Source organism: Dermacentor albipictus, chromosome 3, assembly GCF_038994185.2.
Source record: "Dermacentor albipictus isolate Rhodes 1998 colony chromosome 3, USDA_Dalb.pri_finalv2, whole genome shotgun sequence".
In the NCBI taxonomy this organism is placed as follows: Eukaryota; Metazoa; Arthropoda; class Arachnida; order Ixodida; family Ixodidae; genus Dermacentor; species Dermacentor albipictus.
In genome coordinates, this window is record NC_091823.1 from 29,866,285 (window position 1) to 29,892,055 (window position 25,771).

A 25,771-nucleotide genomic window follows, 5' to 3' on the forward strand; every position below is an offset into this window, starting at 1 on the left:
CGATTCGGTTTTATAGAGCACTATTGCCGTTTACTGTCACATTAACATTATAACGCGGCTTATTACAGGTTTCCTTCGATATGCATTGTTATGTGCGGCGACACGTCTATGTTCCCGGCCACGTGCTAACATATCCAGGCAGTGTCCCGCATGACCGCTTGGCTCCTTGCTGTAGACCCTTCTATCGCTTCCATTTTCGCCCGATGGCGTGTCTTTGTCAGCGCACTGCTATGTATACAGCTCCTTCCCTTTTGTTTCTGCACCAAAGTAGCACCACGAACTGATAGTCCACACGTTGAGCAAGGAAACGACAGGAAGCGACAATGTCAAGCGCGAAGCCACTCGCACAGCGACGACGGCGCACGACACTCCCCTCGAGGAGCGCTCTCTACGCATCTCGCCCGCCGGCTCACCGTTTAACGCTTCCGCCATCCTCCTCGCTTCGGTGCTTTGCATCGCTTCTTGAACCGCTAGTCGGCAGGCGTCTCCCGCGCTTCTATGCTCGCCAAATAAAAGTGAAAGTGCGCTTATCTCCCGTTCAACCCCTATCTCACTTTACCGCACCAAACGTCGTCGCCTTCTCAGAGCGAGCGTCGTCGTCAAGGGTGCGATGTCGGCTGCACGCCCGAAACCACCAGGCGCGCAATTTCAGAGGACATTTTTGTTGCTTCTTTTTTTTATTTTTCTAACCCTGTCTCTCTCTTCTTTAGTTTGCTTCTTTGCTTTATAGAGCGAAATGCAAATACAAGATTGGTGAAAGAGAAGAAATAAGAAACGCGCGGATGGAAGAAGACATCTTCCATTAAGAAGACGCGGAGTCGACACCATCAAAACAGACGTGACGATGCGCAGACGACAACGGCGAACGTGGAGCGTCTGCTCTGGCTGCTTGAATCGGCGGTGACGTTAGACGGCGGCAGGGGACGACGTTTGCCAGGGGGTCCCCCGCCTGCTACGACGACGCCCAGGGAGGCCGGTCGACGCCGTCTTGCCCCTGCCGCGCAAAGCCAGCGGAAGGCGCGCTGTGCAAAAGAGGAACGTTCTCGCATACGCTATAGAGAGGAATGAGGAAAATGATAGCGGGGAAATAGAGAGAGAGAGAGAGAATGTTGGAGAGAAAGAGAAATATGGCCGTCATTCTTGGGCGGCGGTTTGTTGGGGACGACGACATTCTTGCGGCGTCTGGAAGAGCATGTGCCCCATAGAACGAGCCAAAAATCAAAATGAAAACGTGACCTGCGAGGAGGAAGGGGGGGGGGGGGAGGGACGTCATTCCTTGCGGCTGCGGCGGCGGCGATATATGAGGAGAGATGGCGCGGCGGTTTATGTCGCCGCTTCACTCTGCCGTCGAGGCTTCGCTTGATTGCGCGTTTCGGCGGCTCGATGTTTGTCGAGAAGCAGCGATCACTCCCTGCTATGTATTCCTGGAATAGGAAAGTGGCACGGTGCCCAAAACTTCCCGGGATTATGTCTCTCCGATGGGTCGGCACATTGCGCTGCCCATTGGTCTTTCTGCTGCTGCAATTCGAGAAGAACGGCACCAGTAATGGGCGCGCGCCTCTTTGTCCTTCGCTTCTTTGAAGTTCTATGACGCTTGACGCATCGCTGTGTAGGGGTTCTATCGGAGACCTCCGTGGTGGCTTGTTCTGGTGGCAATGGCTGTAGCTCGTCTCAAAAAAAAAAAGAAAAAAGGGAGCGCTTTTTGGAAGACAGCGTTCAGTTAGGCTAACTAGTGGATGAACTGACAAACCTCTATGCCCGTAAAAGCCTTTCCTGGTTGACTCCAACCTACGCCCTGAATGACCACAATAGCCAACACTGTCAGGTGCAGATCGTGTGAACAGCGCAATTAACCTGAATTCGACCCGGCTTTATACGGTTCAGTGGGAAAGAGGAGAAGGAGTGCTCAGGCTAGCGTAGAGAGGAGGCTTCTTGTCGTGGAAAGAATAACGGAGACCATGGCGGCGGAGACAGAGGGCGCGTCTATACAGTCTTGTCGCAACCGCAATTGTTGCACACGACATTGTCAACCGTCCAAGAAACGAAGAAACAAGCAGACTCTGATTCTTGGGCTATCAGAGAGAGAAAAAGAAAGAAAGCAGGAATTTTAACCACAAGATTGTCTGGTTGGCTACTCTACACAGAAGAGGGAAGAAGGAATAGAAGAATAAGATTGAGAGAGAGAGAGAGAGAGAGAGAGAGAGAGAGAGAGAGAGATGAAAGGAAGATGCAGTGAACGCTGGTACGCGCGCTTACGGAATCATGCTCTCAAAGGCACTCGCACAGGCTTGTCCTTGAAGTTTCATAGTGTCGCGATTGTAAAACACTGAAGATATTGCCTACGTTCTTGAAATCCGCAGCGGACTATGTCAGCAGCTGGGCAAAATTTACGAAATCCGTTGCAGAATTTTGAGCTGTCAGATACGCTTGCCAATAATAGTAAACAAGTAGAAATTACATAAAATTCCTGTCGGCAAAAGGATAGTAAGCATATCTTCGTTATAGACACTCTTTGTGGAAGCGATTTACGAATTCTTAAGAAGCGCAAGCAACCTCTATTAAAATGCCTCGTGAAGGGTGACAGGACCTGTTCACGAAAGCTACTATGTAGGGAGGTGTTCACTTCCACTCCGGGACGAACATTCATGTCGTGCTGCCAAAACCGACGACAAGTTCGCGCAGACAACGAAGGCATCTCGGACGTGTAAAATCGTCGAAAGCCCCGAGTTTATTTGCAGTGGCACAGCATAACGAGCGTGCCCGCGCGCGTCGGCCCCTGTCTGTGCGTTTGTGCCCCGGTGCGAAGCCTTGAGCCTTTTTCGCTGAGCGTCGGAGAGCGAGTGAGAATCGACGCAGGTTGGCACCAGCCTGCCTGTCCGCGAGAGCGCCTCATTCCCGAACACGACGATCGCGCATGCTTCGGTTGACAGTTCCTTCTCTCTCCGGGGGCGAGGGTGTTCTCGGGAGTAAGCCCCTTAACCAGTGTGTTTGTGTGGAAGGGGGAGGGGACAAGGGTTATAGGCGTCACACTACGCCAGCCAGAGTGGCCTCGGCTTTTTTTGACCAGCAGATTGTTGGGCTCACCCCCTTTTACGTACGGACATAGTTAAACGTCGTGTTTTTCTTTCTATGTCGTATCCTCTAAAAGGCGCTCTCCGCTGATCGACCTGGTCCATTTCCCGGCCACTGGAACAACACTACACCTGGGTCTGGTGAACCTTTTGAAATAGGAGTTACGCCAATGACGTCTCAGTGACAGTGGTTCATTAGTCCTGTCATCTGTATGTAATTTTAAACATAGGCTGGGTGAAAGTTAAACGAAAGTACATGCCTTGAAACAGCAACACGGAAGTATAACAACTCTGTCTTCTACATGTTCTTTTTTCACACTATAACGATGCTACTGCATCATAAAAAGAAGGCTGCATATTCTTTTTCTTATATCTCTGTACCCGCGAGCTGCCAAAAACGGCTGCCTTTCACGAATCGTTGAAACACAAAATAAGAGGCGACAAATTCCTAAGGAGAAATCAATATTAATTTTGCTCCGCGTGTTTCCGCATATGCCGCGCGGTCTGCCTCGAGCGCTATTTTACTTTACTCCCCGAATTTTATGCCATATAAAGACGTTCTGTTCGTGACAGCATCGAAAATTCACGCGCCATTGGCCACCACTGCAGCAACAATGAAAGCTTCCGCGCGAATGTTCGCACACACACGCACGCACATAAACATATACACGCACAGATACGTACACGCGCGCGCACACACTTTACAGTGTATAACGCTCTGGGCTTCGGCAATAAACGCGTTCTTATCCGAGAGGGGTCTTTGTTGCGAACGGAAGGTTGGTAAACTTCGTTCCGTACAAGCGAGTACAGTCGTCAGCAAACTACCACACTATATGAAATGCTCGTGACGAAGACAGCATCACGTCCACATTGTTTGCCGGGGCCTTTCCATTGTCTTTGGGATAAGCGAGCCATTTCCCGCGAAGGCGCACCGCCGCGCCAACTCCTGCGCGCTGCAGCCATCGCGGCGCCTCTTCCCTTGCGCACACAAATTGCTAGCCGCGGGAAATGGAGGGGCCGGAGCGTCTCGAGGAGAAATCCCGGGCGGCAGTTGTTCGGGAGTGAGCAACCGCCTTCCCGATTTCAGCGGGCCCTGCCCTGTTGTGGCCAGATATTTCCGGCTCTCGCGCTAACGTCAGCCATGTCTCTCCCTGGGCCCTCTAACAGCATCGCGGCACTCCTTTAGTCGAGCGTTGGTAGAATGGGACAGCCTTATATATAAGGCTCGGAATGAGGAACGAAGACTCTCTCCGCTCTAAATAAGTTAAGGGGGATACGTTCGCCGTGACGCGCATGCGCGTAGCTTCTCCTCGCGTGTTCAGTTGAGCGTCGGATAGGACAGACGTGCCACACCTATACGTTGCACGGGCTGCGAGTGGCCGCGTAATGATATTTTCGGCTGCTGGGATTTAAGCTTGGGTAAACATATCGGTGAATGTTTGTTCTTTCTTGATTATTTATTCAAATGCGCAAGCTTTAAGTGCACATGCTCACTTGGATTTGGATTGCTACACTCTAAATACAATATGTTGACTACTTCTGTATGGGGAAGTAATTAATTTCTTATCCCATGCTTAACTCCCTTTTGATTGCGATAGATATTACAGGGATACTCCTAGAGCAATCTGCCGTCGCCGTCGCCGTGATGCTCCGTTTAATGTCCAAGGGCGATAACGTCGTCGCCGCGCGCCGTATGCTGGTTGTGCGAGTGAAATCGTGCGAGGGCCAGCCGACGATGGCGGCTCAATCTCGTGCCCACAAGGGAGTAAAGCGGGGAGCAAGCGCGCCGTCTGCCGTCGTACGCAAGGCACCGGGGACCTTTATATACGAATGCAAATGCTGCTGTATTTTGAAGACGTTTTCTTGCACGTTATGTGCCCTTTTCTTGTTGTATATATGCTTAAAATGTGCACAACATCGCTTCTTTTAAGTTGGGAAAGTGCCATAAGCTTATGTATTACCCTGAGACATATGCATTGCAACTCACGAATTGGCACAGACTGACGCGATAGTTGATGCTGTTAATGGTACCTGATGCGTATCGTTAACAGGGTACGCAGGTTCTGGGTTCGGCTTCGAGTTCGAGTGGCTTTTCGTCCACTTTCATTTTCCTTTTCGTTATTATTTTCCACATGCCATTTTCAACCAGAGCTAATTTCCCCGATGCTTTGCTTGGCTTCATTGTCTGTCACTTTTATATTGTCACATATATACATATACATTCAAGTGGTTAGCACTCGCTGGGAACATTACCCACTTTGCTGTAGCGTTGCTTCTAACCTCTTTCACCCAGTGACACTAGTTGTCTACTAGCTTGGGAATAGGTATGCACCGGCGGTCATCTTTCCGAGCAAACGACATGGGCCGCTGGGTACGTATCCGAAAAGACGACTTGCTGCCGTCTGGCCTAGTGGACAACTTGGGTCACTGGGTGTGTGGCCGAACTTCGGCATAGCGTGTGTGATGTTGGTGTGGGCCCATTCGTGGCCTATCCCGGAGAAAGGGTGTGCCAAGGTGACGCAACGAGTGTGTAGCCTTAAATATATTAAAGCGTTAGTGCCGCACCCACAGCAGATGACGCAACGTCGAGCTCGGTCGTTTGAGGGACCGCCATTGCAGCGAAGCTGCAGCCAGAATAGGGTTACTGTGGAGTTTCAACTGGGGTGTAGTGATATACAACGAGATGCAATGTGTTGTGGTACCATTTGGCATTGTGATTGGAAGCGACATTTCCACCTCGCCTGTGTTCGGTGGGAACATGGTGGGCCGCTACATTACTATAATGCTCATCGCATTAACGTCGTCATTCTTCGTGAGGTGGATTCTGCTGAAATCTTTAAGCCTTCTATACCCGTTGTGTCATGGTTGCAAATACTTATTGTGTAGAGTATTGACCAATGATGAGCGTTTACCCAGTGACTAATACCCAATGGCCCAAGAACGCGGTAGGCCAAATACAATGGATGGATGGATGGATGGATAGATGGATGGATGGATACAACTTTCTTGTACGTCCGGCAAGGTTTAACGCGACCCGGGCTCAGGTCTACCACGGGGGAACGCGAAGGCCCTGCCTCAGCGCCGCCTCACGGGCTTGCTGGACTGCCCACGTCTGGATTCCGAGGTCTGAGCTGCGCAGAGCGGCGGCCCACCTCGACGACAAGGTCTCCGGAGCAACTGCCATCCTTCCTATAACTACATTGCACTCCCACAGCATGTGTCTGAGTGTTGCTGGTCTTTCCTGGTACAATTTGCACGTGTTGTCCTGATGCTTATCTGGGAAGATACGTTTCAGACGGAATGGATTAGGGAAGGTGTTCGTTTGGAGCTGTCTCCAGGCGACGGCCTGCCTCCTGTTCAATTTGGGACTCGGTGGTGGGTATATCCTTCTGGCGTTTAGATATGCACTGGTTATGTCATTGTATCTGGTGAGCCTGTCCCGTTCTGCGCGATTAGTGTTCGCTATCGTGCGAGAGGCGTTGCCCTGTTCGGCGTGGCGGGTCATGTCTCGTGCCGTAGTGCGTTCTCAATTTGGCCGTCACTGCCGCGGTCCGCCCAAATCGTTATATCGTCTGCGTATATAGCATGGTGGATTCCTTCGATTTCCCGTAGTTTGTTGGGGAGACCCAGCATGACTAAGTTGAACAGGAGCGGAGATATAACTGAACCCTGGGGGGTACCTGCACTACCGTGGGTCCGTTCTTCGGACTTGAGGTCGCGAACCGTCAGGGTGGCTTTGCGATCGTTCAGAAAGTCCTTCACGTAGCTGTAGGCCCTTTCCTCCAGGTTCAGATTAGACACTTGTTTCAGTATCGATTCGTGAGCTACGTTGTCGAAAGCAGACATTTAAGAAAATCAGAGAGGCCACTCGACACCATGCTCAATTTCATCAAGACGACTGTGTGCTTTAGAGATAGCAATGAGTCCCCATTAAACGTACACGCGTTTTTCCATGACTATTTTTTATTTCGCGAAAAAGAGATGTGTTCATGGGCGATACATTGTAAAATTATTGTGCTATAAAAGCCGGAGCATCTGATGTGACATACCCATTATAGAAGATTGGCCAAGAAGGGGCACGTATGCAGTGGCTTAATAATACTGTAGCCAGTATGTGAGAAACAGAATACAATTGAATACAATCAAAGAATCAGTTGATTATTATGCGCTGCTTCAAACAGAGTTGACAATATATGCACTAGTTTTTTGTCCCGATTTAGATTTTGGATTACGCATAAAATTGCGCGTTTTTTGTCCTCAGCCTTTTTTCCCTGTGAGAAATGAGAACATCAGCTTAAAAGAACAGTGTCGTTCACTGGCGCTACTTCGTCGGTCAAAATTAAACTAGAGTAACCTACCCGTTCAAAGAAAAAACCGAAGGACCGATACCAATAATGCTTCGCATTAAAAATGAATTGAGAAGACGGAGTGCATTAATTCGTTGTAACGTTGTATTACTTACGATGAAAACTGATTGATTGATTGATTGATTCAGTGAGTGAGTGAGTGAGTGAGTGAGTGAGTGAGTGAGTGAGTGAGTGAGTGAGTGAGTGAGTGAGTGAGTGAGTGAGTGAGTGAGTGAGTGAGTGAGTGAGTGAGTGAGTGAGTGAGTGAGTGAGTGAGTGAGTGAGTGAGTGAGTGAGTGAGTGAGTGAGTGAGTGAGTGAGTGAGTGAGTGAGTGAGGGTACCATTTTGGAATGCTGACTTCACCGGCTCTCACTTCAGAAGGTGAAGGATGTGACGGATAGTTTAACGTAGGTAAATTCGGTAAGAACCTATGTGGGGCTTGAACGGAGTTCCTGTAGGCCCTATATGGTGGACAGGCAGCATCGGGTAGCTCGGTGCCTGAATGCAGGAGGTTCCAGCAGACTTGCTATTGGGAAAGACAAAATATGTTCGGCTTTTGATGATATGCTGCGAAGCACATAAGAACATCCTTTTCCAACTTGCTACTGACATCTCCACAAAATGTGGCGGCTGTGTAAAGAAAGCGAAAGGACCTAGTGAGTGGAACAGGGTGATTTGTTTGCAATGTAGTGAGTCAGAACTTTTCTGACGAGTTGAATAATAATCCATCTCAGGCAGCCACTGCAGCGGTAGCGCTCTACGATGCCCGTACTCTGCCAGAAGAATACTAGGGTTGTCCCGTACCCTTCCTTTTTTTTCTTCTGTTTTTCAGTATGCTGGTCATACTCGTAGGATTTTCTACATTGGCCTTATCTATTCAATGCGACTTTATATATCAATGTGGCCTTATCTGTCAATGTGACTTTATCTATCAATGTGGCCTTATCTATCGATGAGAACCGGCAGTGCAGCGTTGAATCGCTGCACTGCTAGGTCACATTGATGTTAATGCATCAAGAAATCGGGACTTCAGTTCCGGTACTATTGTAGTAGTTTGGACACGCAGTTGCATGTTTGAAACTAATACTAAAGTTGTAATCACAGATGAATTCTCACTGCAAAAGATGCCAACTACAGCTAACTAGCCGCTAACTTGCTTTTCGTCTCTTCTCGCGGACCTCGCGAGCGCAGTAACTCCGTTTTCTGTGGTTTAGGCCGCCGGCTATTGTTCCGTTCTCCTCGTCAGCCCGTCCTTGACAAGACGAGGTTTCGTTCGAAGCTTTGTTGGAGCATCTGCTGCTAGTAGAGTAAGTGACGCATGCGCGAACGACGCTTGAGAAAGTATGGATGGAGGACACACTGGGCATGGGAAAGACTGGAGCATTCTTAAGAATAAGGGGCGCTTTGCCAATGACTTCGTTAAAACATACGCAGCGAGGAAAGTAGCTGAGTGCCGTCAGAATAAAGGGAGCAATGTCGGGAAGTGCAGCGGCTACGAAAGACTAGTGATGATGCTGCTCGAAAGTTATGGAAGAGCTCTCCGTTGCGCGCCTCTCGAGCATTGTGGCTCGTGGAGAAAGTTGCCAGCTCTCCAGCATTTTTTTTTCGCCCATTGTCTGGTGGCATGTTGTCGACAGTCTCTGTCGCTGGCGGTATTTCTTATTCTTTGTCTATCGAGGCTACGAACTTCTTCCCTTCGACCGCCGCCTCTTCTCTCTTGAACTCTTTTCCAAACAAGCTCTCCGCTATGCTCGTAGTCCGCCGTGCTGTCAGTGGTGTATACCATATAGGAAGTAAGTCATCAGGCGGCGCGCGTCTCTCCCATTTAGTGACGTCACCGCGGCAAGAAAGACATCTGCAAGTGATCGCTCTTTTCTCGGGACGACGAGCTCTCTAAGGAAAGGACGCCGCCACCGACCCCCCTACGAGCCGCAGCCCCCTCGAAACCGCCACCGAAATGCGCCCCCTTCCGAGCCCCACGGCAGGACTTGCCTGCCGTACTTTTGTCTCCTGCACTTTTTCCCTTTGTGCACTCCCTCCCTGTTTTGATTTGCTCCCTTCTTGCGCTTCCACTTTGCTCCCGTTTGACTCCCTAGTTTCTCCCCTTCTGATCCCTCCTACCTTTTGCTCCTGTTTTTCCCTCTTCTTTTTTCCCTTTCGTCGTTCACCTACATGCAGTGTCACTTCTCCGCACGCTCCTCCAGCAAGATGGGAGCGACGCCCCCGATACGACGCACTGCACTGCACCAGCCCGCGCGCCGCCTGCTGCGGCCGGGCGTCGTAGAACCGCCGTCTTTTCCGTTTTATTATACTGATGAACAGTTCCTAATGGCTGCGCAGCGACCGTGCCAGCGTCTCTGCGAAACCGTGCCGATGTTGTCGGTGCGTATAGAATCTGGCCGGCGTGGCGGCAGTGAATTCTTCATCTCCACCGGCCCCCGGGTGCTGGCGTTCTCCACACGGTGGCGGCGACGGCCTCTCTCTATTCGAGCATTAGAGACGGTGGGAGGTATTAAGGCGCGCCGTGGCTCTTCCGAAGTGAATTATGCAGCTCGGGGGCCTCCAATTGGGTTCTGCAGCTAAGTGCCGACGCTCCGGTACGGCTCGCTCACCGGGTGCCCGCCGCCGGCTTCAAAACAGACCGACCGGAGCTGAGTGCGGTCCTTGAGGTGCGTGCCTGATGTCTCCCGTTCGACGTTCCTCCGGCTCGAGTTGGAGTTTTGATTGTGTTCGGAAAGCTGTTGTCTCTATGGCCCCTGATTTACTGCTGGCGCAGCTCTGGAGCTCGAGAACGTGCGAACCGTAGTCTATGACAAACTTCGGTGCCTGCAATTTTTATATATATATACGAAATCAGGCGTTCCTAAATGATTCTATTCCGGACATATTTGCTAAATTATAGCGAAATTTCAGGCAAGCAAGCTTTTCTTAGAATTAGTTAAGTTCAGTAATTTTCTGCCTAGTGCTATCTGCAGATTCCTGAAACTCGATGTCAAAAGAACCGGAAGCATGTCAACTGGCCAGTCGGTCTGCGATTCTTGTTTTTGTTTCTCCCTTGCAAAATAATATTCGCTCCTAGCTGGATAATTCTGCCCTCCAAATGTGACAAGAGAAAACGTGCCCTCTGGAACCCCCTGGAATTTAATGAACTGCATGGCTTTCGTGGACAGAGACAACGATTGGAACCAAAAGCAAGACAGTACTTGTGTTGGTAATCACGAAGAAATAAACCCATGTGCACGCACATTACACGTTCGATTGTGCATTACGCTCTAGCTCGCCGCTACTGGTCCCATACTCTGGCCCTTTTGACTTGTCGCACTTTTCTACGTTTTCGCAGTGCCATCCAAGCATTGAGATTGTATGAGAACTGCTACGCTTATCTAGGTTTTAGACCACAGTACGGATAAACAATTCTGATGGTGCGAATTTCGTGGTTTGGCCCCAAACCAGTGCATGACATGCTTCACACAGCGTACAGGCATCGTGCTTGCTTTAGATGCTTACTGGCATTTGAAGTTTCACGTCAGACTTGATCTATCAATCTCTCAGTAACACTCGCCATAAGTGTCAATAGTTTCGTATACTTAGTCCTGCGTTACCGAACCACGCTGCCCTATCATGAGTTGCGTTACAGAAGCTATTTGAAACAAATGTTTTGCAGTGATACCTCGGTGTTCAAGAGAGTTCAACGTTAATTTACCAAGTTTCAAAAAAACATCACCAACTAATTATCCGAACAGTTGCTACCACAAGACGAAAATCAGGTGGTGTAACAAATGGTCCCAAAAGCACAGAAAACGTGATATCAAGAGTCATTATCAAATCTCACAACAAGAGCATAACTAGAATTATCGCTGTTATACGAAACTATTCTTACACTGAGACGACATTCATCACTGCAAGAAACGGATGATTCGTGCTTTCATTACAATGTGGCTAAAGCCAACACTCTTTGACAGAGGGCTACGCATTACCTGAGTTTATTCCCGGCTTGATGACGTTCCCGGTTGGTTCTTCAATCCACGATGTGACGGTGACGTAGTCGGTGACGTATCCCGGCACTTGACACCTCATCACCGCTGTGTTGCCGGAGATGACGAATTCGTCGTACACTTCGGCCGAGTATTTTTGGCGCACCACTGGAAAAAAAGAAAGAAAAAGAAGGCTGAGTTTGCATGAATGATTCCTGCCACAAATATTTTCAACCAACTGTAATCAGCAGCGCGCGATGAAAAGTGAAGAACAATATGAAGGAAATAAGCAAGAAATGCAGGACAGTCAGCGAGGTCCAAGTTACTCGGAATTAGTACAGAAGCATCTTGGTATCTAGTTACGAAAAAGCTTTACCTCTGGAGGTCCTATTTGAATACACGGAGACGCTCGACATCTAATCAAGCAATTTCGATTGTTTGTGAACTTCAAAAGAGAAAATAAAACCATTTGACTTGTGGGTGCGTATGCTTGATTGAAGTCCTCTTGCGTCTCAAAATGTACCGAAATTCGAAAAATTTCAACAACCTTGACGTCGACGAAATCTGACATCAAGTTTACGCCTTAGTAACTCCGCAATAAAAACAAAGATTGATTCCGCTAATGTGATCTTAATTTGGGCACCAAGCGGAACAAAATTGAAAACAGCATGAACTAAGCGCGAGAGATATGCAAGTGCAACCGCTATAGGGCGATGCTGGAGTGTTGACATATATCACTGGTCTATCAGAAGTTTACAGAAAAGCCGTTATAAGCTTTGAATACGTTTTCTGCCTGATGCCCTGGATGGCAAAACAAGTCCGACCTGGCTCTTCTTTTGAGCGACCAGCTGCCTCGGCATCCGCCTAATGTCATCATCACGATCATCGTCATCCAAACCGTTGTCACATCACCACCAGTCCCATCATCACACAATCAGCGTCATTATTCTAGCATAAGGAGGAGAAGCGAAGTGATAAGGGAAAGAGAGGTAGATTGACCAGGCTGCGCTTGGTTTGCTACCCTGTATTGCGGAAGAGGAAATGGGACTAAAAGAAGAGTAGCATGACAGCAAAGAAAATTCTAGCCTAACATGTCGCTTTCTTTCAGTCGTAACGTGTGTGCCTTAGGCGATATTTACAATATCGTGCTATCAGCGCCTGCTGATGTTTCAATGTTCTGGCGGTGACAGTCGAACGTCCGCCAAAAAGGGGAACCCTTAAGCCTGGCTCTGACTCTTTCGTTTTTCTCGACTTATCACAGGGAATTGCAATAAATTTCGCTGGATTGCGGATTCTCCCTTATGAAATCGAGCTCAACGAAACGGAGAATGATTCCACGCTTCATAGATCGCAATTATACGAGGCCAGATCACACTGGCGTACGTGATGCTTTCGACACAAAGGGCAAGAAAAAAAAAGAAATAAGCTAGACAAATTAAGCGAGGCACTATTCTCTTCCCTCCACGATCCCTCTCATCATACAGCTTATGTTTCTCGCAAAAAGAAAGAAAGAAAGAAAGAAAGAAAGAAAGAAAGAAAGAGAGAAAGAAAGAAAGAAAGAAAGAAAGAAAGAAAGAAAGAAAGAAAGAAAGAAAGAAAAGAAAGAAAGAAAGAAAGAAAGAAAGAAAGAAAGAAAGAAAGAAAGAAAGAAAGAAAGAAAGAAAGAAAGAAAGAAAGAAAGAAAGAAAGAAAAGAAAGAAAGAAAGAAAAAGAAGGCGGTCACAAGAACATGCGAAACGGCAGCCATAACTTGCTTCCGTATAGAGACAAAGTTCACGTCACGCGGAAGGAACGAAAATATCCGTGACACGTGCAACAAACCTATAGGATCAAACTGATGCATGGCGGAGTGGCAAGAAGAAAAATAGGGTGAGTCACGTAGTCCGCTTTTTTAATATCTTTATTTTCGTCGTTTTGCGTTCTCCTCCGCCTGCCGTATCCCAAGGGGTTCCCGGCATAAGCAGGGTGTAACGTGTGTGCACCGCGGCGCGTGGAGAGATGCGGTGGGAGTGGGTGGCATCGGGTGGTCGATGTGCGTGCATTCCGCAAATTCGCGCGTGTCTCAGGCTCCCAAACGCTGACGCAAATGCAAGAGACACACCGCATACAAGACAAACATAATGTAGGAAACAAAGAACGAAAATTAAAACCAGAAAAAAAAATAACCTGAATGGTGGTGCTCTTGTGCGATAGCTCGAGGCTCTTCTGGATCGATTGCCGTTCTCATTTGTTTACAGAGCAGGGCGAGCCTACTCACGCGGAAAGACGCCGAAGAAGACCGATAGAGGAGAATCAGGAAATGATGGCCGAAACAGAGGCGTTACGCCTTGCAAAAACTGCAAAATACTGCTGCAGCGATCATATGAGGAAAGAAAGAAGGAAAGAAGGGAAGAAAGAAAGAAAGAGAAAGAAAGAACGAAAGAAAGAAAGAAAGTGAGAAAGAAAGAAAGAAAGAAAGAAAGAAAGAAAGAAAGAAAGAAAGAAAGAAAGAAAGAAAGAAAGAAAGAAAGAAAGAAAGAAAGAAAGAAAGAAAGAAAGAAAGAAAGAAAGAAAGAAAGAAAACTGTAAGGGCTCCGGCGAGGTGCGGCCGGCTGTTTATTCCCCGATGCTTGTCATTGCAGTGGTTTCTGTTTACTGCTCGCCGAGGATGCTGGGCTTCGCAAGCGGACGTGTAAAGGAATGCCGAAGAAAGCGTAGCTTATAACGAGAAAAAGAGTGCAGGAAGTGTCAATGGGTATTTGAGCAAAAATGAAAAAAAAAATATGTAAAGAACTTCGAGGGCAGTGGCAAAGGCGGCAGACAAACGCCCGGGCATCCCTGCGGCCAAGGAAACGTATGCAGAGCAGCAATAGTCTTCGGCAACTTTAAGCTAACGCCCGGCGCGTTCCTTCCCCGCAGAGCGCGCACTCCCCCCCCACCACGCCTGCTCACGTATGCGCATACAAATTCCGCTCGCCACATCCTCGCGACGACGCAGCGCGGGGCTCGCCTGCCGCGATTTCCCGTCATCTCTTACTCCCTAACTCCCCCCCCCCCCTCTCTCCCTCGCCCTGATACCCCCCCAAAAAACAATGTGTGTACAGGCACACATACAAACCACGCGCGCACGCATGAGCCGCAACCTCTTCGAGCGGCCCCCCACCATACTGAGTTGCACGTGCGCCCGCTTTGCGCAGAAATAAAACGAACGTGGGGAAACTAAAACTTTGCTTCAGACGCGTGTAGGTTTTAAAGACGGCAGCCGCGCAGCGACAGCAGGAGCAGCAGCCCTGTATATGTCTCTATACGTATATATATTTACATGCGATGGCGTTGGCGGGCCTCTTCAACTTCTCTCTCTCTTTCTCTCTCTCACCCCTTCTCTCTCTCTCCGTTCTCGCTGTTTGTCGGTCACTATAAGAAAAAAAAAAGGAAGAGCGAAAGAACGGCGGCTTCAAAAATTTAAATCCAGCGCCGACTCGCCCCCTAGCTCGCGCTCGCCCCTAGCGTGCTCTCCGGGAGGGAATATTTCACGCTGCGTTTCGAGTTCGATTGGCTCCACCAACTGCACTTCATAACAGGCCGCCAGCGGTCCATGAGTTACGGGGGCATAATATACCGAATGGTATATACACAGACTCGGACCGGGTTGAGGGAGGGCTCGGTGTATTTGTGCGCGTGTGTGTTTTGGATGAAGCGAGAGAGAAAGAGGGGGTAGGGGGGAGGCTTCTGGCCACCGCGCGTTGCCCCGCGGACCGAGAATTTTGAAACGGCACCGACGGCAGTTCGGAGACGACGGCAGCTGGCGTGTTTGGCATGAAGCGAGCGGCGACGTATTTTGCAACCTTCGGAGAGGAAAAAAAAAAAAAGAAAGAACGGGTTGTTTCTGGCTGTGCTGGCGCGGGACGCGGAATGCGATCTTTCGAGCGCGACTGGACCCGATGCCTATGCGCTCGGGCATTTTAATGCGTCATTTTTCTCTTGTCTCGGCGGCGGCAGTCCGTGCGTCGGTCACGGAGGTCGGTATTTACGGCACAGTTGTCGTTGCCGGCACCGTTGCGATTCAAGACGTCCGGAGCGCGCAGCCCTATTTGTTACGTCGTCCCTAAACTGGCCCCGAAAACTCCCAGTGCTCGTTGGCTGTATCTGGCTCAGTTATTTATTGTCGACAGATTACGTAAGTCTTCAAATTATACGAAAACGCTTTGTTAAATGTGTCAGAACAGAAAAATACGAGAACTTGTATTTCCGGTGTTGAATAGAGAAAGAAAGCGCGCGAAAGCGGTGACAATGAAGAACTACTGATATTAATTTTTTGAGCATTGCAACCGAATTGGTAACGTCATATTTGTTGGAGACGTTCAGCGCCTACAGACCTTTCTGTATGCGAGAGCGGTGGCCGCAACCCCGGCAGCATAGCGCTGGAGTAAAGCGTTAGTAAATGTAATTTTGCTAAATGCTAGACAAATTAAAATCACTAAGGTCAGTTGAGAGCTTTCCAATTTGGAACCACTTGCCACTTATATGAATTGCCTTGTCATCCTAAGCTTTGTTTCATTAGCATCTCTAAAATTTGTATGTTATATTGTTAATTTTACTTCCTCCTTTCTTTTTTGAAGTACTGTTCGTTAAGTCTTCCTATATGTCAATATTGTTCACATTTAACGTGCTCTTATGATGATTAGTTGTATATTTATTTACACACTCTTCTGTCCTTTTAAGCTACAATTCGGACAACTACGTCATACGTTCCAGCGGGCCGTCATTGTTTCCCATAGGCTGCGGCCTCTCTGTCCCGACGTGGGAGCGGCCCGCTGCGCGCTAACGCGTGCCCTAAAGGACCCCAGCAAAGTTCATCCATCCATCCTACTTTCATCGTTATAAATATTATAGACAAGATAGGTTTAATGGACGTACCTTCCATTTGTGGTACATCTGCAATCCATTGAATTCGAAGCTATAGTTTCTGGCTATCGACAAAAAATATTTAGGAAGTTTGGCGTCAAAGCTCACAGGCTGCCACGGAGTGTCCGTAGATTTCATAAACGGAGGATTATAATTTTTTCCATAGACTGCCTAAATAATTCCTCACGAAGCTATATTGACATTGACTCACCTATTTATTAGTTTGGAGTAGCTCTCCATAAGCGGTTCTCCGACGGAGTAACCACCCGCAGCTTTTTGCAAGGCTAGATCCACCTGCAGCAAGCAACGCTCATCCTCCTCCTCCTGTTCAAGTGCACAATGTTCGTCAGTATTTTTCTCTTCCCTTTTTTCCCTCCCCCAGTGAAGGGTAGGCAACCGGGCTCAGTTTTGGTTAACTTCCCTGCCTTTCATTTATCCTTTTCCTCCATCTCTCCTTCGTCCATATACTGAGTATCGAATAAATATAGGAGTGCCATGTACACACGACAGCTAACCGCTATAGTTGATTCCTACTCAGATTTCGCGCTAAAGAATTATGTCAACTTTGCAACGACAGAATGGTGACGCCATCTGTCACCGCTATGGTGGAAGGTGCCTTTCACTTCCATAGACAGTGCCGCTGTTCCTTTTTCTTTTCTTTTTTCTTTTTTGTCCCGTAACAGATATTTTTTTGGGCTGCGTCGGTACAGACGACGCCCACCTCGGATTTATTGTGAATGAAACAGGCAAGTAATGCTCGCAAACGTCGTAGTAAACTGAACTCCCTGGAAAGTGCTACCTTTGCATGTGTGAAATATTGGCAGAAACTGGTCAGAAGTATAGCTGGTGCAAGTGACAGCACGTAACAACTGACCGCCTGTGGTAGCCTGTCAGGCATTCCTTAAAATGCTCTCTTTCATTCTTTCTCTCTCTCTTTCTGCTTCTATGCGTCGCACGTGTAGCTATGTGGCGTAAAACTCGATCTGTCAAGAAAGAGAGACCACAGCGGTGAGAAACCTCCTGCAAGTCGGTGCACACGGCGACGAAAGCACGTAGCCTGCACTGCCGTATAGAGCTTCTGCCACACACTCGGCCCCTCTGCAAGTATCGGCTGCCACATGAAAACGGATTTCCCGCGTATTTTTGTTTCGGCGTCCGGGCAGCCATTTCCACCAGGCGCCATAACGAAACGGCTATCACTGCAGAAATACGTGCGATTCGTGTAGCAGGCAACTTGCGCGGAGCGCGTTTCAACGTACGAGTACATTATAGTACGGAGACCACTTAACGTTGAAGATACGCTGCGACGCGTGGCGAGGTGACCCGATCAGAATCAGAATCGGTTTTCATTGAGATGATTAGAAAGATTACAAGATGGTAATACACAGAAGGAGGTCCTGAAGTCAAAGACTGCAATGGGAGGTCCCATGCAGATTGTCAGCCGGAAATACGCCACATCTAATTACCACTCAAACTTCTTTAGTGTAGCCGGCTTTACCGAACCTTACAGAACTCAAGTGTGCCGAGGATACAAGATGGCCAGGAGCAGGATCAGCTTTGGTCACTTGCTCTGAAATACTCTGTAAACAATACAGTGCTCGTAACTCCTCAATGCGGGAGCAACTGCTACTAAGCCCGCCTCAATTTTTTGCTTCCTGTGCTTAAGAACATCCTCAAGCATTTTCTAATTCCCGAATGGTGTGCGTTAACTCTTCTTACGGCGTGATAGAATCAGAGTACTTCATTAAGAGATGTAGGTAGCCTAGACAACGGTGCTAAGTGTGCAACAAGCAGAATGGAACAAGCAGCTCTTCCATATCTAAGGAATCACCAGAACTGCATTTCTTTATAGCCTAAATATTTCTGAAACGGTTTGCGCACTGTTGGAAGATAGCTTATTTAGATGGCTATGGAGGGAGACCTTCGTTTCGTGGGATTAGATCTATGGAAAAAATTATAATCCTCCGTTTATGAAATCTACGGACACTCCGTGGCAGCCTGTGAGCTTTGACGCCAAACTTCCTAAATATTTTTTGTCGATAGCCAGAAACTACAGCTTCGAATTCAATGGATTGCAGATGTACCACAAATGGAAGGTACGTCCGTTAAACCTATCTTGTCTATAATATTTATAACGATGAAAGTAGGATGGATGGATGAACTTTGCTGGGGTCCTTTAGGGCACGCGTTAGCGCGCAGCGGGCCGCTCCCACGTCGGGACAGAGAGGCCGCAGCCTATGGGAAACAATGACGGCCCGCTGGAACGTATGACGTAGTTGTCCGAATTGTAGCTTAAAAGGACAGAAGAGTGTGTAAATAAATATACAACTAATCATCATAAGAGCACGTTAAATGTGAACAATATTGACATATAGGAAGACTTACACCCTAACTTTGCACATGCAGAACAAAGGGAAACGACACATTCTATATAGCTTTCACCACAGGTGATTGATCAAACTGCGAGCGTATGATACGTTGAACTTGACGACAACCTAACATTATCGTGCGACGTCAAGCTTCTTACTTGGGAACTGCATCGTCTAAGGAGAGCGTCGTACAGAGTTTCAAAGAAATAAGATGAAAGCGAGCAGTCTCAAGAGTAAGAGCTGTCACCGCGAGAGGTGACAGGCACTCTTCCGCTTATTTTCTGTGAAGAAAGAATAAAAAAGTAACAGCAGATAAGCAAAAGCTCTGCTGCCATGTTTCACGTGAAAGCGTGCCTTCTCTAGGCAGAATGTTTTCTTTTTGTCCGCGCACAACAGCTCTTTGACGTCGTCCGTTACCGTCGAAGCACTTTTAACCAGGCCCGGCGTCAAAGTTGCGGACGCCAGCGTCGCTAGGGAAACGAAAAAGAGACGAGCATACAAAGCGCAAAGCTCGCGATCAGTCGAGTTGGCTGGCTGTCGCTTAGCGAGATACAGCATTCCTTCGCGCCTCCTTCGTCTCCGCTTCCCCTTCTTTTCATACTGAGCTCCGTGCAAATACGTCGCGATGCCACCAGAGGGCACCGTCACGGGGTTCTTTCCTGTTCTCTGTAGTGCGTGTGCCTACAAATCCGTGCACTAGTCTGGAAGCCAGAACTGGCGCGACCTACTGAGAGGGCAGACTTCCCAAAACTGTTAGCGCGTTATAGGACGTTTCGTGATCGGCACGCGTTCGAGCTACGGGCAATCACGGTAACTGGCGACGTGGAAGCGGCGCCGCATACGTTTCTCGAACCGTGTTTTTCGTGTCAAAGCGAGAACAGGTTCGTAAATTAAGTGCCCGGAAAAGCGAAGCAAGCAACAGCTTCTCTATTGGTGCGCAGTTTTAGGGAAACAAAAGTGGAGGCTAGCTTGGTACGAGAGACACACGCACACACACACAAACAAAGAAAATAAAGAAAGCAAGACAACGAAGAGGAACAGATACGGCAGCGAGACACACGACGACAAAAACAATCTCACCGCACTTTGTCCAATACTGAGAAAGAGCAGAAAAAAAAAGAATCTGAGTGAATAATAATAACACTACTAATAATACAAAAAAAAGATAAGGAACACTGGTGTCACTATATAAGCAGCAACGCGGCGCGTAGAGAGGGGACGCAGCGGGTCTTCCTCGGGACCACGGGCGTTCCGAGTCACTCGCATGAGAAAGTTGCCGGCTCGGTATCAGTTTCTGTCAAGCGGTGTCCCCGAGCAAAGCCCCAGGATTGGCCTTGCTTTTCCGCTTTGTTCACCACGCCGCCGCCGAGCCACCGCCGCTTGGCAAGTGCGTGCGTGCGTGCGCGCGTGTTCTTTCTCAGCTGCGACGCCGGCCGATGTCCGGGAGGAAGAGGACGGGACGGAGCGCGGTCGCTGCTCAAGCGTGGCTATCGGGAACCGGCGCGGTTACCGATCTTCCCCCCCCCCCCCCCCAAGCCCCACCCGCGCAAGCAAAGCAAGGGCCTGCCGGAGCACAGATCCCAGCGGCAACGGCCCGAGCTCCGGCCAAGCGTCCCGAAAGTAGACAGCCCGGCGGCTGCGCTCCCTGCTTGCTCCACGAGAGGGGAAGAATCGGGAGCGGAGGTTCGGGAAGACGGGCACTCTGGATACGACACCACGGGACTGGTCGTCGTCCGCTCTTCCCCAACCTCCGGCTCCTGTTTTATTCTTCCATCGGCATCTCTGCCACTTCTGCTCTATTCCCGCCTTCTCCCGCTGCTCCCGCTGTCTCGCTATCGGACGCCTCCCTTGGCATTTTTAGCTTCTTTTATATCGCAGTCCATGCTTACCCCCCCCCCCCCCCCCCCTCCGTTTTTTTTTCTTCTTCCCTTCCCCGCTTCTGGCACGCATCGCTCGGCAGTGTCTCAACTTTATTCTCTTTTATGCTGCATGGAAAACTCGCGCAGCGAGGTTTCGGAACTCAAGCGTGGAAGTAATAGGGGTGGGGGAAGAGTTGCTCCGGCGACTCTGATCACATGCTTCAGATAGGGGTGGTAGTAGTGGTTAGGCATTTATCTGACCAAAGGAGTGCGCTAGACATAAACATACATGCTTGTATTGGGGAAAAAAAGGATGGGTTAGTCGTAACGGGCTTGTGATCCCAGCTGGGTATCAGAATGATGTAAAGGAAAGCGCTTGATTGAGCTGTTGCGGTAGCCAGCCACTGTTTCCTTCGTTTTCTTTTTCTTTTGCTCTGCCGACTATTCTGTACATATGAGTATGCTGCGTTTCCACTGAGCGGTCTGCTTGTGCTTACTTTAGGTGATCTTGCAGCAAACTTATGAAGAGCTTCGTGGTTCTCTCGCTTTTTAATCCTACGTTCTTTCTCAAAACAATTGTGCATGTTCGCCAGCTTTTCATTTTTCTTTTCTTTTTTTTCTTTTCTCTGCTGTGCATACCCAATATATAATATATAATATAAGGAGGCGAGTACGATTCCGGAAAGAACGAATTATGTAGTTTCGTAAAATTGTGTGTGCATATCGAATGCTGCAGGCATCTTAACTTCAAACTATCGTGATGAAATTACGATAATATTTTTACTATTTTCTGTCATATTCAACCTGATAAGAGGTGCGTTATTATTACATGAAGGCTTTTAGGATTCATACTGGTTTGAGTTCGGCCGTATCCGTGTAGCAGCTGCTGGTACGCTAATTATTATATGATGCGCAAAATTTCAAACAACTAAAGTATTTAAGTCGACCGACTTTTAATATTTTAACGATCACTTTCAGTGCGCAATCCCACGAAGTCATTTGCAGAGCACAATGCGGCTGATGAAACGAGCTTTACGTTTTAGCAAACGTTACTGGAGATACTGTGTTGCTTGAGGTTCATAGATGTCTGTAACCAAACCCACTCTCCAGGAAGTGCGTCATTTAACTAGGTAGTCTTCTTAATGCTTCAGCAAGCATTTTTAGATAGACCTTTACCGACATATCCGCTACTTATATTGTAGCGTTTCTAACGCGAACTACCCGCCACGAGACAAAGCCTGCGCGAAACAGACTGATGTTGGCCGCCATATATATGAATGAATAAATTCTACTTCACCCGCCGTGGTTGCTCAGTGGCTATGGTGTTAGGCTGCTGAGCACGAGGTCGCGGGATCGAATCCCGGCCACGGCGGCCGCATTTCGATGGGGGCGAAATGCGAAAACACCCGTGTACTTAGATTTAGGTGCACGTTAAAGAACCCCAGGTGGTCAAAATTTCCGGAGTCCCCCACTACGGCGTGCCTCATAATCAGAAAGTGGTTTTGGCACGTAAAACCCCACATATTATTATTTTTAATAAATTCTACTTCAAGTAAGGGCAGGTCCGTGGCTTAAGCGAAAACATTCCCTTGCCCCTCCCCCAGTACAGTGTAGCCAACCGGACATAATCTCCGGTTAACATCCCTGTCTTTCCTTTGCCTGTCTCTCTTCCTCTCGAATTGAGGGTGAGGGGTGGGGCACCATACATTTGCCATCTCAAAGAAGTGCTTTTTTTTTTCTTTCCCTGCTTTGCTTCGTCGTCATTTGTCACGCGTCAAACGCAGACACCTTCGTTCTTAATGTGTAAAAGCATTCGCTTTTGCTTAAAGCTGTGTTATTTCTTTCGCTTGCCTAAGTAGTCGATAAACGAATGGTATTTTATGCAGTGTAAAAATGCACAAAAATTGATAAGAAAGTAGGAACGCATGCGCTGACTTACTGAAATCACCACAATAAACGCATGCCGGCAACTAACGTGACAGGGAATGAAAGGAACAGAACAATATTTAACTACTGAGAAACTAGACCGCTGCGGTGATGAAAAACAATGAAAGGGGACACGTACAGAGTGCTTTAACTATGCACTCATAAGCATACACACACCATGTATGCATGTATACATACACATACAGAGCGCTTGTATGTTCCCTCTTCCTTCTTCGTGTTTCGTGGTCGCAGCGCTCTAGTTTTCAATGACGAAACGCCAACCGGCCCAACATTTATCCAAATCGCCATTTAATGATATTCATCCATATAATCCACTTCCAATCTCTGCAGCATCACAAATTATTTCGAGAAACTTGGATGACCCCGCCGTTTCCGACGCCCTGTCTTTGATAAAGCAGAGATTGCGCGCTGCACGCCTACTGCGACACGCGTCCCCCTTGCGGCCATTCTTAAAACCCCCACCCAGTTTTTCGATAAACGAAACGAATATATCGACAACAGGGAACAGCTCCATGTCTGCTTTTTATGTCCCAACGCACAATGAAACTGGGACTAACCGTCTGACGCACACGACTCTTGTTAACCAGGTGCATACGGATCGCTTTTCCTCGTTTAGTTTGTTCTTCTCTTGTTTACAATTATTTTGTGTATACTTAGTATGTTTGTGTGTTTGGGACATGTGTGTGCGTATTTCTCAACTGTGTGTTGGGTAGCCGTCTTTTATGGAGCCCAGATTCCCATTAGTGTGCATTTATCAAATACCATACGTAACAAAACGAATATCAATGTGCACATCCGTGTCTACGTTGTTGCGAACCGAAGAACGAACGGGCTTCAGTCGGACTTTAAACGCCACCGTGCTCTTGTGCATGATTGATCAACCACTCTCCTTTGCCCGTCCCTCATCCCTACTTCTCAATTTCAGCTGCGCTTCTACAATCCTTTCGACGATTGTCAGGTCTGATATTGCCCGGAGATATACGTTCTTTTTCGCCGGCGAGTAACACGCGATGTCGCTGAACAGATTCGATTTTTACCCACATCTCGTCCTTTTACCTCTGGGCTATATTTCTCGCGCAGGAGAGCACTCGCCTATGTAGTCTGCTTCTCAGAAAAGCGTGCAGCATTGTGGAAGCCAGAGCTGCACTGGTGTTTGCCAGACGGTGGCCAGGCTTGTACAGCCATTCCGATGTAATTATCCTCAAAACTTTCTTCTGGTACCTTATGGAGAAAGTTTGTATTCACTTAATACGGCCAATCAGTTCTGTGGAAAGCTGCGGTACTAATTAGCCATATCCAGTGTCCCTGTGCTTCTAGATGTCCATCAATTCGGCCTCGCCCTGCGATCTGCTAACTTCCTGGTTAGCTCAGGTGGTGGAGTTATTGCCCCAGAAAGGAGCTGGTCCTGGGTTCGATCAAGGGACAAGGGCGATTTTTTTCTGAACTACCAAGCTTCCTTTTTCATTTTTTTTTGCCTGAGATACCAGTATGTGTTTACTTTGTAGCTTCGTGATACAATCGGGCGGATGACAGTTTTTCCCTTTTTTTGCATTCACTTATATATGAATTTGGCTGACTATTTGCAGACTATATGTGTAGATTGGGTGCAATGCATATGTGTCTATAGACAAACTGTAAAATAAAACTGTGGAAAATTCAGACCTGATAAACAGCTTAAAGACAGCTGAGAGACCATGGGCCCACGGAATGAAATTATGGACAGTCTATGGCTACTGCATAGACAGATGGGCTCATAATAACTCTGTATAATTCGCGTAGAATCATAGCTTGTTTTGTTTGGGCTTTGTGTGTGAAATTTAAAACTGCAATCTGTACATGACTCTATGGAAACTTAGAGTGCCGAGTATCATTGGGCTGTGTATACATATTATTATTACTTACGGAATTATAAGTTTAGAAAGAGACATGACATGACAAGAACTTTATTTGAGTCATGATGATGATGATGATGATGATGATGATATGGGGAAGAGGTGTGTATATACAAATCGAAAACGTTGGGACATCTCTAAAGCCGTGCGTTTAGCCCGTAGAAAGGCTATAGTGAAACTTGTAAAAAGGCTGCGATGTTTGAATTTGGCCAAGGAGCCAAAGAAAACTCGTCTGATAGCGGCCTCCTATCGACTTTTGCGATGGGAAAGGCCAGTTTCTGTAGTTCTTGCACGTACGCGGGACAAATGCCAAATACGTTATCAAGTGTTTCTGGCTCCTGGCAGTGTGTAAATTTAGGTATTCACATAGGAGGCGTACATGTAGGTTATGGACAGATGTTAAGCGTTAAGAAGACAAGGTGGTCTGCGTACGGAGGCTACAATCTATGGACAATATTTGGACTCGGTATATATTTAATGATAAAATGAAGGTTATTTAATGGACAGCGCTATGGAAAAAGCTTCATCACCGTAAGCAACTTACCCATCGGCATTGTTCAGTCATAAACGGTTTCTATGGGCGATCAATTCGGTAATTGTAGCATATCATAATCAATATTTATGCCAGCTGGCCGGGCGAAGACCTCTCCCAGCGATTTCCAATCACACCCTGTGTTGAGCCAGCATCTAAGTACGCGACGTCATTTTTGTTGCGGTTTGGATAGCCCTGAGTACTTTACCCTTGGGTATACTTTCTGCGATAGTTGAGGGTTGTCAGTAGTCCGTCGAGTGGCGTATCCTCTGTTTTTATGAGGAGCAAATAGGTGATAAATGCATGCGTTTTGCGGCAAGTCTTGCTATGCGATGTCTCAAAACTGGTTTAGCTTTTATGAATACCTACAAAGTAACATAGCTTGAGCACTAACAGGGTTTCTATTCGCCAAGTGAAACATGTTCCTGGAAGTAGTGCTAACTGAGAAGGTAATCAGAAGCTATAGCCTAACTTAAAGCGACCGCTGGTGCGAATAGTGTATCGTCGAACAAGTAAGATTTCCCGCTAGACTGTTTCTGAGCATGATTTGAAATATAGTTTTCCGCGCTCTTTCTTATTATTATTATGCGTGTGGTGTAGCGAGCTGCATGATATCGGTAGGCCTTTCATTTATGTGACATCATTCATTTTATTCATACGACTTGTGGTTGTGGAGAAGCCGGTGACATTTGTTGAGAATATTCGCCGTAGTTAAATCAATGAATCAATCAATCAATCAATCAATCAATCAATCAATCAATCAATCAATCAATCAATCAATCAATCAATCAATCAATCAATCAATCAATCATCTGCTTCAGCAACGCAGTGTGCCAAGTTTGTTTTCTCTCGCTCGCTCTCCTACTTTTCTCCTTCCATCCTGCGGTCAAGGTCTT

General features: G+C 47.7%; 1 protein-coding gene and 1 long non-coding RNA gene across 3 annotated transcripts in view; one reads left to right on the top strand and one right to left on the bottom strand.

The window, feature by feature from the left end:
* LOC135909687 (cell adhesion molecule Dscam1-like) overlaps nt 1–25,771 on the bottom strand; it is a 301,290-nt gene that overhangs the window by 151,313 nt on the left and 124,206 nt on the right. For both annotated transcript variants that reach the window (XM_065441717.2, XM_065441716.2), the window contains exon 3: nt 11,396–11,560. In XM_065441717.2, coding sequence (XP_065297789.1) covers nt 11,396–11,560 — 165 coding nt within the window. The remainder of the gene's footprint in view (nt 1–11,395; nt 11,561–25,771) is intronic.
* Nucleotides 1–25,771, top strand: part of LOC135909689 (uncharacterized) — a 110,462-nt gene that overhangs the window by 56,618 nt on the left and 28,073 nt on the right. The gene's annotated exons all lie outside the window — the stretch shown is intronic.